This window comes from Bos grunniens, chromosome X (assembly GCF_055505025.1).
Source record: "Bos grunniens cultivar Pamir isolate PY7600 chromosome X, Bosgru_T2T1.0, whole genome shotgun sequence".
In the NCBI taxonomy this organism is placed as follows: domain Eukaryota; kingdom Metazoa; phylum Chordata; class Mammalia; order Artiodactyla; family Bovidae; genus Bos; species Bos grunniens.
The window spans coordinates 84,777-95,903 of record NC_141194.1 but is presented as its reverse complement, the minus strand read 5'-3'; the positions used below and the strand labels follow the sequence as shown (position 1 = coordinate 95,903).

The 11,127-nt window shown below is 55.2% G+C and overlaps 1 protein-coding gene and 2 long non-coding RNA genes across 6 annotated transcripts in view; 1 reads left to right on the top strand and 2 right to left on the bottom strand.

The window, feature by feature from the left end:
• Positions 1–238: 238 nt before the first annotated feature.
• LOC147339663 (uncharacterized) lies at positions 239–3,353 on the bottom strand. The gene is made up of 2 exons (XR_015158291.1): positions 3,107–3,353; positions 239–2,593 (listed from the first exon to the last, which is right to left on the bottom strand). It is a non-coding gene; the product is annotated as an uncharacterized LOC147339663 (long non-coding RNA).
• Positions 3,354–3,377: 24 nt separating this feature from the next.
• On the bottom strand, positions 3,378–3,753 carry LOC147339662 (uncharacterized). The gene is made up of 2 exons (XR_015158292.1): positions 3,627–3,753; positions 3,378–3,524 (listed from the first exon to the last, which is right to left on the bottom strand). It is a non-coding gene; the product is annotated as an uncharacterized LOC147339662 (long non-coding RNA).
• PPP2R3B (protein phosphatase 2 regulatory subunit B''beta) overlaps positions 3,519–11,127 on the top strand; it is a 40,995-nt gene continuing 33,386 nt past the window's right edge. Inside the window, exons 1-2 of one of the 4 annotated variants that reach the window (XM_086385997.1) lie at positions 3,655–4,519; positions 5,356–5,421. Coding sequence is in view for 2 of the 4 variants with exons in the window: in XM_086385996.1 (XP_086242122.1) it covers positions 4,146–4,484; positions 5,356–5,421 (405 nt within the window). In the remaining 2 variants the exon portion in view is untranslated. Of the gene's footprint in view, positions 4,520–5,355; positions 5,422–11,127 lie in introns of all 4 variants that reach the window. The other 3 variants (XM_086385996.1, XM_086385998.1, XM_086386001.1) reach the window with 3 other exon arrangements.

Sequence of the window (11,127 nt, the reverse complement as noted above, 5' to 3'; positions counted from 1 at the left end):
TTATTTGCACGCTCCCCAATCTTTTTTTAGAATTTTTATCTTATACTAAAATTTTGCAATTTTCAAATTTTATTTTAGAAATTGTTTTTTATTTTTAATTTTATGCTAAAATTTGGGATTTTTCAAATTTTATGCTAAAATTTGGCTGGAACAGGGGTGAGTTCATGTCATTTTTTCTATTTCATTCAACATTCTTATTCTTTGGATGCTTATCAAAATGCACACTAACCAAAAAAGATTAGTTTTTTTAATTTTTTTAATTTCCACACCATACTGCTTGTGGAATCTTAGTGCCCCAACTGGGGACTGAAACCACAGGGGTGAAGGCACCAAGTCCTTACTGCCAGTTGCTGTTGTTCAGTCACTAAAGTCGTGTCCAACTCTTTTTCACCCCATGAACTGCAGAACGCCAGGGTTCCCTGTGCTTCACAATCTCCCAGGGATTGTTCAAACTTATATCCATTGAGTCAGTGATGCCATCCAACCATCTCATCATCTGCCATCCCCTTCTCCTGCCTTCAATCTTTCCCAGCATCAGCGTGTTTTCACACAACAGGTGGCCAAAGTATCTGAGTTTCAGCTTCAGCATTAGTCACTACTTCCAATGAATATTCAGGACTGATTTCCTTTGGGATTGACTGGTTTGATCTCCTTGTAGTCCAAAGGACACTCAAGAGTCTTCTCCAACATCATGGTTCAAAAGCATCAGTTCTTCAGAGCTCAGCCTTCTTTACGGTCCAAGTCTCACATCCGTACTAGACTACTGGGAAAACCATAGCTTTGACTAGATGGACCTTTGTCGGCAAAGTGATGTCTCTGCTTTTTCAGATGAGATGGCAAGTGCCAATTTGTCCTTGGCTTCTAGAATCTTTCTCTTCACCCCCACCCTCTGCCCTGAGACCGCTGGCCACCCCTGGGAGGCAGATGCAGCCAGCAGAGCTTACACTTCTATTATCAGCAGGGTCCTGCCCCCGCTTAGCTGTGGCTGTGCCCATCCCAGACCCCAGCAGCCTCCAGCTCACAGCACCTCTCTGTCCCCTGGGGCAGGCTCCCGCCCCACTGCACAGACTGAAGGAGGTTCTGTTTCCCTCCTGGAGTTTGTTAATGTTCTGCTGGCAGACGCACAGGCCTTGCAGACCCCAGGGTATAAAGCCGTCTTGTGCAGGGACTGAAAAATCCCATCCCCCCCCAAACCCCCCCCCCCCACACCAAACCACACGGATGAGTGGCAGCTCATTTACAGACCCAGAGTGAAAAGCCTGTTTGTGCTCTGAGAAGATGTCTATGTGTGATAAATGCAAACAGAAACACGTATTAATATTTGCTTCCCTCCAGAACTGACATGGGCTTCCCTGGTGGCTCAGATGGTAAAGAATCTGCCTGTAAGGCAGGAGACCCGGGTTCGATCCCTGGGTCAGGAAGATCCCCTGAAGAAGGAATGGCAACCCACTCCAGTATTCTTGCCTGGAGAATCCCATGGACAGAGGAGCCTGGGGGACTAAAGTTCATGGAATTGCAAAGAGTCAGAGATGACTGAGTGACTAACACTTTCACAGAACTGACAACGTGCACACACAAGCATCAGCTTCCCAACTGCACAGGATTCCCGTGTGGTGGCCCTCTCGTGACCCAGGATACTCCCGTTTTTATCTTTAGCCACACAATGTGGACAGAACACCGTCTGCGGTATCGGCCACACAATGTGAACAGAACATCGTCTGCCGTATCGGTAACCAAAGGATGTCGAGGCCGCCAAGCCCTTGGCCGCTGCAGACACCCCAACGGTGCACCCTGAGGGTTTTAGGATGAAGAAAAACAGAATTCTGTACACCGGACAGTGCGTTCTGTTGTGTCTCACATATTATAAACAGCGTCCCCAGCAAGTGTGAGGTTCCAGCCACGGGGGGGAACACTGAGAGCCCAAGGTGGGCTTCGTCAAGGACGAGGGCTGTGGGTCTACAACAGCATCAACTTGGATATAAATATTTTCCCTTTCTCAGGACACACAGGCTCATCCTGTCATTAATTCCTACAGAATGCAATGGAATGGTATTTCCTCAGTCGTGTCTGAGTCTTTATGACCCCATGGACCGTAGCCCTCCAGCCTCCTCTGTCCATGGAATTCTCCAGGCAAGAATTCTGGAGTGGGTTGCCATTTCCTCCTCCAGGCAATCTTCCCGACCCAGGGATAGAACTCAGACTTTTAGATTTTCCCACACATAGAAAAGCGCTAAATTCATTAACTTGTAATGTCTGGTTTTCTTTAAATTACTGTCATCTTTTGATGTTCTAATCTTTTTTGTTGCAAAAAACCCTATATATCACGGCCCTTCCTTTATGTCTTCTGAAAAGTCCCTCAGAAAGATCTGAGAGGATACCTCCTGAGCTTAAGTCTTCAGCAAGTCCTCAAATTAAAACACAATTCTCAGCTTTGAGATGGTGTATTATTATTATTATTTTTTTGATCCCTGGGTCGGGAAGATCCGTTGGAGAAGAAAATGGCAATCCACTCCAGTACTATTGCCTGGAAAATCCCATGGACAGAGGAGCTTGGTAGGCTACAGTCCATGGGGTCGCAAAGAGTCGGACACGACTGAGTGACAAAAGAAAAAGAATTATTTTTTTCAGTAGACAAACACAAAGTATGCGATCATTACAAACAAAATCACAATTTAACAAGAGTTATTTAGCCGATGGCTCAGAAGTAAACCACCCCTGAAAGGCCAGCTTGAAAGCAGTTACACGCCTCCAATGCATCATTAAGATTTAACACACTTAACGTAATCGCGACCCTTGCGGTTCGAAGGGGCCCGTTTATCTAAAAGAAATTGCACTGGCCTCCGACCCCGCCTTGCGCTCGCTCCCGCGGCGCGCGTGCCCGCTCCCGCGCTCGGCGGGCACGCAGAGCATGCTCCCCCTGTAGCCCTTCGCCTCCAGGCACACCGCCCTGCCTCCGGGTCGCTCCCAGCGGGCACGCACTGCGCATGCTCGACCGACAGGCCTCCCGAACGCCGCCACTACAGACACGCACTGCGCCTGCTCGACCACCCCCCCCCCCACCCCGCCACCCAACTACCCGCGCGTGCCCCTCCCGACGAGCTCTCACCGCGCATGCGCGCAGTTCTGCGAGCGGTTGGGGGAAGCCAGGGCGTCTAGCTGGCGCGGGGCCACACCCACCAAAAGCCTAAGAAGTAAAAGGCCTCGAGTCCGGTGCCCGCCACCCCTCGCCCCCGTCCACAGTCCAGCTCCTGAGTGCCCTCCGGTGCGCCCACGCGCCCTGCACAGCGTCCGGCTCACCAAGGCGCCCCGCACTGCCTCGGGGCGTTGACGGGCGGCGCCGTGTGATGACGCCACGCGTCGCGTTGACGCACGGCTGAGGAGACCTTCTTTGGGCGCTCGTCCCGGCGCGCCCGTTTTGAAGCTGCCCTGAGTTGGGCGGGTTCCCCCGCGGTCGGACCGTCCGCCTCAGCCGGGACCTCGAGTCCGCGCAGCACCCCGCGGCGGGGCTTCGCCTCACCCCTGACCTCCTGAACTCCGGGTCCGCGACCCCCACCAGGCCGGGCGTCGTATTCCGCGAACCCTAGGCCCTCGACCCTCACCGGGCCGGGCGCCGCCTCACCCCTGACCTCCTGAACCCCGGGCCTGCGAAACCCACCGGGCCGGACCAGTTCCTCCCCGAACCCGGGGCTCGCGGTCCCCGCCGGGTCCCTGCCTCCTCACCAGACCCCAGGACCCCCACCGGGCCGGACCTCCTCTTCCCCGAACCTTGGGCTCGCGACACTCGCCGGGCCAGGCTGTCTCCTCATCAGACCCCGGGACCCCCTCCGGGCCGGGCGCCGCCTCACCCCGGACCCCAGGACCCCAGGCCCGCGACCCCCACCGGGCCGGGCCTCCTCTTTCCCGAACCCCGGGCCCGGCCCCCCCGCCAGGTCGCTGCCTCCTCACCAAACCCCAGGAGCCCCCCGGCCAGGTTCCCGTCTTTTGCCCCGGGGCCCTTGACCCCCACTGGCTCGTGCCCTCAGGGGCTGGTCGCCGGCCCCGTGTGTGGTCCATTCAGGCCGGACGTGGGTCCCGGCTTCAGGCACCTGTGCGCGAGGAAAGAGGGGTGGGGGCGTCCCTCGGGAAGGAGGGCCCGAGCCCCGGAGATGCCGCCCGGCAAGGTCCTGCAGCCGGTCCTGAAGATGAAGGTGGACGAGCTCTTCCTGTGCTGGCTCAGCGAGTCCAGCACGCAGGCGATGCTCCGGGACTGCTTGCGGAGGATCCAGATGCCCGCGAGGGCCGAGAGGGGTGCGGGAGACGCGGAGCAGCCGGGGCCCCGGCTCGCAGCCGCTGCCCCCGACCCCGCCTGGAGGCCGCGCGAGTGCGAAGGTCCCGGGGCGCCCAGCCCGACCCCAGCGTCCACCGCGCTTCCAGTGGGAGCCGCTTCCAGTGCCAGGAGTGGGCCGCCGGTTCGAGGGCCTCGACGATCCGGAGGGACGAGAGTAGTAAGTTCCTCTTGCTTCTGCTGACGCCTGCGAAGGTAACTGGGGGGTTCCCACCGACATATGGCTGGGGGTGGCCGAGGCAGGTGGAGGAATGTCAAGCGTGCTAACCGCTTGAGTGTGTAGGCTGTCTCCTTCAGTGACCAGTGACCAGTTCAGTCGCCCAGTCGTGACCGACTCTTTGCAACCCCATGGACTTCTGCACGCCAGGTTTCCCTGTCCATCACCAACTCCGGGAGCTTGCTCAAACTCATGTCCATCCAGTCGGTGATGCCATCCAACCATCTCATCTCCTCCCTTCGCCCCCCAAAAAGTCCTGCCCACTGAAAAGTACTGTCTTCGACATCTTCCACATTGATCATGTTTTTGGAGTTTGTTTACAGTTGGTTTTAGTTATGCATGCATGGCTGCTTTTTTTCCTGCTCTGCTTAGTTTGTGAACGTTTACATTTTATCCCAGATTCGTCTGCTTTTGTCCCTGAGTTTTGACAACAGGGCTTCCCTGGTGGCTCAGATGGTAAAGATCTGCCCACAGTGCAGGAGACCTAGGTTCATTCCCTGGGTGGGGAAGATCCCTGGAAAAGGAAATTGTTACCCATTCCAGTATTTTTGTCTGGAGAATCGCATGGACAGAGGAGCCTGGTAGGCTACAGTCCAAGGGGTCACAGAGAATCTGACATAACTGAGGGACTAACAGTTTTTCTACAATAAGGACAGTTGGACAGCAGTGCCTATACAAGTAAAGTGCTTCTGTGCTGGTTAAATATAATAAAGCGTCTCCAGGTGTTTATGGAAAACACATAGGGGGAATCAAAAGAAGAAGAAAAAGAGTGGTGGGTGCATATCGCTCCCCTTGTTGTCGTTTTGGTGTTTAGTCGTGTCGCACTCTTCAAGACCCGGGGGACTGTAGCCCGCCAGACTCTGTCCATGGGATTTTCCAGGTAAGAATACTGGAGTGGGTTACCATGCCCTTCTGCAGGGGAGCTTCCTGATCCAGGGATTGAACCCTAGTCTCCTTCCTCTCCTGCATTAGCAGGCGGGTTCTTTACCGTTAGCGCTGCCTGGGAAGCCCAGATGCACTGAGGGTGGCTGTAAATAGACAGGAAGCTGTGTTGCTCACCTCCTGCTGTGCAGCTTGGCTGCAGACTGGTACCAGTCCACGGCTCAGGTGTTGGGGACCCCTGCTCTTGACGTCTTGCCTCAGCCTCCCCCCCCGCCCCACCCCCCCCCCCCACCCCCCCCCCGCTAAAATGAGGAGGTGGCTGTGTGAGGAGAGCCAGGGCTTGGAGAGCTGCCTGCAGTAGTGACAGTCCCCCGTCCTCCCGCCAACTGCCTGGTACTCTTACTGGGATCCCCGGAACCTCCCGTGGTGAGCCGTCCACGTTGTCACTAGGTGTGTTTTGTGACACAGCCCAACAGACATCACTGGAAGATGAATTCCTGTGTTTCGTGACCCCATAAATTGTGTGAGTCCCCCTGGAACTGGAACTGTTTACAGAAAACTTGAGGGGGGCGGCTTTGACGCCTGAGAAAGACCTCATTTATGCATGGCAGGCAGAAAGCCACAGAGTGTGGGCGTGAATCCTCAGGCCAGAGTGGTGTTTCCCCAAGAACAGGTTCATGCACTGTGCTGCCTGGGGCCGTGGAGACACCAGCTTCTGCCTGGAAGGATGCGACGGGGCTCGGCGGTGGGGCTGGAATAGTCGGGGGGTGGGGGGGCGTCTGTTGAATGAAAGAAGTGCTGACGGGGGCGGGTAAGACTGAAGACCTCTTCTCTGGTCTGCAGTTTCCATGACCAGATAGAGTAAGTCACCATGAGGACCCGGATATTGGTTTTTTGTTTTAAATATTTGCTTATTTTTATTTATTTATTTGACTGCACCAGGGTCTTACTTGTGGCCTGTGAAATCTAGTTCCCTGACCGGTGATCGAACCCAGGCCCCCTGATTTGGGGGCCCAGAGTCTTAGCCACTGGGCTACCAAGGAAGTCCCCTGAGGACCCGGTTTTGAGGGAAAGCAGAATGACTCTCTCCTAACTGTCCCAAGAGGTTTCAAAAAGGAATGACAGGGACCTGCCTGGTGGTCCAGTGGTTGGCTCCACACTGCCAGTGCAGAGGGCACAGGCTCCACCCGTGGTCAGGGAGCTAACAGCCAACATTCTGCTGCGGCCAAAAAGAACTGTTGATGGACCTTGTCTGGGGCCTGAAGGTGGCTTTAAACATGTCTCGGTGAATGTGGAGTTTTTGGCTTCAGTTGAATTTTGAGAGGCCAGTAACCCAAAAAGGACTGTTGTCATTGGGATAAAATGATAAGACTTCTTTGACCCCAAGAAATGGATAATTAGTGTTAGGAAAATGTTCCTACATATAATGCTATAAGAAAAGTTCTGAGTTTGTGTTCTCTAAGAGCTAGTAGGAAGTGAAGAAACCTCATGTGGAGCTTTCCTGGTGGCTCAGTGGTAAAGAATCCACCTGCCGATGCAGGAGACACAGGTTCGATCCCCGAGTTGGGAAGATCCTCTGGAGGAGGGCACGGCAACCCACTCCAGTATTCCTGCCTGGAGAATCCCATGGACAGAGGAGTCTGGTGGGCTGCAGTCCATGGGGTCACAAAGAGTCGGACACGACTGAGCCAGTCAACAGCAACATAAGGGCTCTGTGTAGAATCTGCATGCAGCTCTTTTGTGAGACTTATATTTTCACATATTTCTCTTCAGTCTTTGTCCCATTTTGTTGTTGGTTTAACATGTCTTTTGAACACAAAAAGCTGTTTTTTTAAAAATTATATCAATTTCATTCTTTCATGGTTCTTATGTATTGCATCCAATCTATGAAACGTGTGAGTCTCCCAGGCTGTCATGGTTGCCTTTTGTTTTCCTCCTAAAACATTCCTGGTTTTCCCTTTTGCGTTTAGAGTTCTGATCCATTTCTCTTCAGTTTCTGTGTGTGGTGTAAGATATCCAGGTAACCAGCCGTCTTTGAAGTCTCTCTTTTCTTGCAGAGCTGCACTGTGAGTCACATTGTTGAAAATCAGTCAGCCTTGTGCATATGGGTCTGTTTCCCGATCTCTGATCCCGTGATCTGTGTTTGAAGTCTCACTCTGCAGCTCTTTGGGGGTGAACCTGTGGAAAGCAAGTGGTGTACGGCCAACCCAGTTCTTTTAAAACGGTCTGAGATTCTCAGATGTTCTCTGACCTCAGGCTGTCCTAATGTTCTCATCTGCGTGTAACCCTGAGAATCAGCTTGTCAGCCTCCACAGGAAAGCCTGTTGGAGTTTTGACTGGGGCTGCGTTGAGTCTTTAGATCAATCTGGCACCACTAATACCTTAAAAATGTCCAGTTTCCCAGCCCACGGCTCCGGATATCTTTCTGTCTTCTTGCATCTCATCATTTTCCGTCAGCGACGGTGCATGCGTTCCAGTGCTTTGCCCCTTGGTGAAATTTGTTATCTACTTGTTTAGACATTTAGTGCTTTGCTTCTGTTTGTAGATATGGGGTGTCTAGTTACCTGGTGATTTGACTTGACCTGACTCAGTACTGGTTTAGTCCTGGTGTAGGGTCATGGTTTAGCCCTGGTTTAGGGCTCTGGTTCAGTCCAGGTCCAGTCCATGTTCAGTCCACGTTCAGTCCAGATTAAGCTTCCTCACCTCCTGGGACTGCCTTCTGCCCTGGGGGAAGGTGCGGGGTCCCCATGAGACGGAGGAGGGGCACAGGGTCCCATAGGGTGATGCAGGGTCTCATGAGAACAGGGCATGCAGGGTCCCCGTGAGGAGGAGGGATGCAGAGTCCTGTGAGGAGGAGGAGGCGCACGGGGTCCCCTAGGAGCTTGGTGTGGGGTCTCTGAAGAGAAGAGGGGATGCAGGGTCCCCGTGAGGAGGAGGAGGGGTGCAGAGTCCCGTGAGGAGGAGGAGGCGCACGGGGTCCCCTAGGAGCTAGGTGTGGGGTCTCTGAAGAGAAGAGGGGAAGCAGGGTCCCCGTGAGGAGGAGGGGTGCAGAGTCCTGTGAGGAGGAGGAGGCACACGGGGTTCCCTAGGAGCTTGGTGTGGGGTCTCTGAAGAGAAGAGGGGAAGTGGGGTCCCCGTGAAGAGGATGGGGGCACGGGGTCCCCTAGGAGCTTGGTGTGGGGTCTCTGAAGAGGGGAAGCGGGGTCCCTGTGTGGAACGGGGGCATGGGGCCCCCTAGGAGGGTGATGCCGGGTCTCGTGTGTGGGATCTCTGAAGAAGGCTTTCAGAGTCTGCTCGAGGATGTGGCAGCGGCTGGTGTCCATCAGGAGGTGGTGGCCGCTGCTGCTCCCTAGATGTGGGGGTGCCTGTGGCTGAGGGGTTCCCTGCGGCTGCCGGGCCCCAGTGCTCCCCTGGGCGGAGGCCCTGTCTGACCGAGACCTGGGCCGTCTGCACCCCCACCCTGTGGCTGGGATCCCCGTTCCTGTGTGTGCACTGTGGCGAGCTTTGAAGCGGTGCCCTGGTCGATAGCGTCAGGTGGCCCGAGTCCTCCCAGTCGGGGCACGGGCAGAGCACGCCAGGGCCGTGCAGGGCACTTCCACGGCGTCCCTGCTGGTGGAGAGGAGCTGGCTTAGTTTAGGAAGATGAGGCGCTTTCCCGTCAGCTTTCACAGGACTAGGAAAGCTGTTCACACAACTCGTCTCGTATTACCCTGGGCCCCGAGGCATCCAGGGCTCTGGGCCAGGGCACACCATCTGAGGTCTCTTCTACAGCTGCAGGGGTCCAAGCACCCGCCAGCTCTCCCAGGACGCTCCGCATGGTCAAGCGCCCGGCCCTCCTCCCGGGTCCTCGCTGAGCGCTGCTCCCGGACCGTGGGGCCTCGTGCTGTGTCAGGTGGACCCTGGCCCTGGCTCTGGCCCCCAGCTCTCGGATCCGTGCGCCGAGGACGTCCAAGCTCAGTCCTCACGAGCACCTCGTCTCTTCTCATCTCAGCAAAGGGTCAGTCTCTTACTCGTGTCCGACTCTGTGCGACCCCACGGACTGCAGCCCTCCAGGCTCCTCTGTGCATGGAATTCCAGGCAGGAATACTGGAGTGCTTTCCTGTTTCCTCCTCCAGGGCATCTTCCTGACCCAGGGATCGAACCCAGGTCTCCCGCCTTAGCAGGCGGGTTCTTTACCCTGAGCCACCTGGGAGGCCACTGCGGTCCCAGGAGACGCCTGTGGAGTAACGGCTGCGTTTTAAGGCTCAGCAGCATCTCTGACTGCTTTGAAAATTTGTTTATTTTTAATTGGAGGACAATTGCTTTACAATATTGTGTTGGTTTCTGCCGTACATCACCGTGAATCAGCCATAGGCATACACGTGTCCCCTCCCTCTTGAACCTCCCTTCCACCTCCCTCCCCATTCCACCCCTCTAGGTTGTCACAGACCCATTTCTCTTTTCAAGACCCCGTCAAGTGGTGTTCCAGAGGGTCTGCACCGTGGGTGTTCCCTGCCCGAAAGCAGCCCAGGGTTCCAGCGACCCATCCCTGGCGGGCACCTGACCGGCCCGTGTCCATAACACGGCTCTCTGGCGGCACCTCTGGGGCTTCGTCACCATTTCCCAGGTGACCTTCTTGTCCTCAAGCATCTTCTCTGCTGGGGTGTGTTTTCGGATGCGCTTCTGGTTTACACGTGGGTTGGTTGCTTTTTCTCGTTCAGTTGGCAGGCTCTGTGTTCTGGGCACGACTGCTCTATTTCTCACCATGGGATTTGCCAGCCGTCTCTGTAGCAAGTGACTTGTCGTAGGTTGCATCTCTTCCACCAGCTTCACATGCGTGCTAAGTTGCTTCAGTCGTGTCTGACTCTCTGTGACCCCATGGACTGTAGCCCGCCAGGCTCCTGTCCGTTGGATTCTCCAGGCAAGAATACTGGAGTAGGGTGCCATTTCCTTTTCCAGGGGATCTTCCCAACCCAGGGATCGAACCTGAGTTTCCTACATTGGCAGGTGGATTCTTTGCCACTGAACCATCTGGGAAGCCTAGCACAGAACACAGTGATTTGATATTTCTGTACATTTCAACAAGTCTGTGATTCCTCACTGTACAAAGACATGACTGTAATAAGTGACCATGTTCCTGACACTATATTTTTAAGCTTTTTTTTTTTATCTTGATGTGGACCGCCTTTTAAAGTTTTAATGAGTTTGTCACAATATTCCTTCTGTTTTATGTTTTGGTTTTTGGCCCCCAAGGCAGACTGGCAGGGCCGTGCCTGCATCGGCAGTCTCCGAGCCCCCGGTGCCCCTGCTGACATCCTGAAATGAGAAGTCTGTCCCGAGCACGGGCCCCCCCAGCATGCTGTTGGGGGCCTTCCTGCGTGTTGTGAGCGGGTCTGACAGGGCAGGCCTCGGGCACCGTGACCTCACACCACATGTGATGGCGCCGTGGCCACTGAGTGGTACACACTCTGCCCCAGACTGTCCCCGTGTCTGCAGAATGGGGGATGTGGGGGTCGGCCGCCGAGCCCCGAGCCCCTGAGGATGTTCTGGGAACAGGAGGACGGAGCAGGGCCGAGAGAGGGGCAGAGGCAGAGGACAGGCACACGACAGGGGTCCTGAGCAGGAGTTTGGGGCAGGTGACGCTGCAGCCGGAAGAGGCTGCATCCCTGTGATTCCCGCTGGGGGCACTCAGGACGGGCGGAGCACGGATACAGGGTGGATGGATG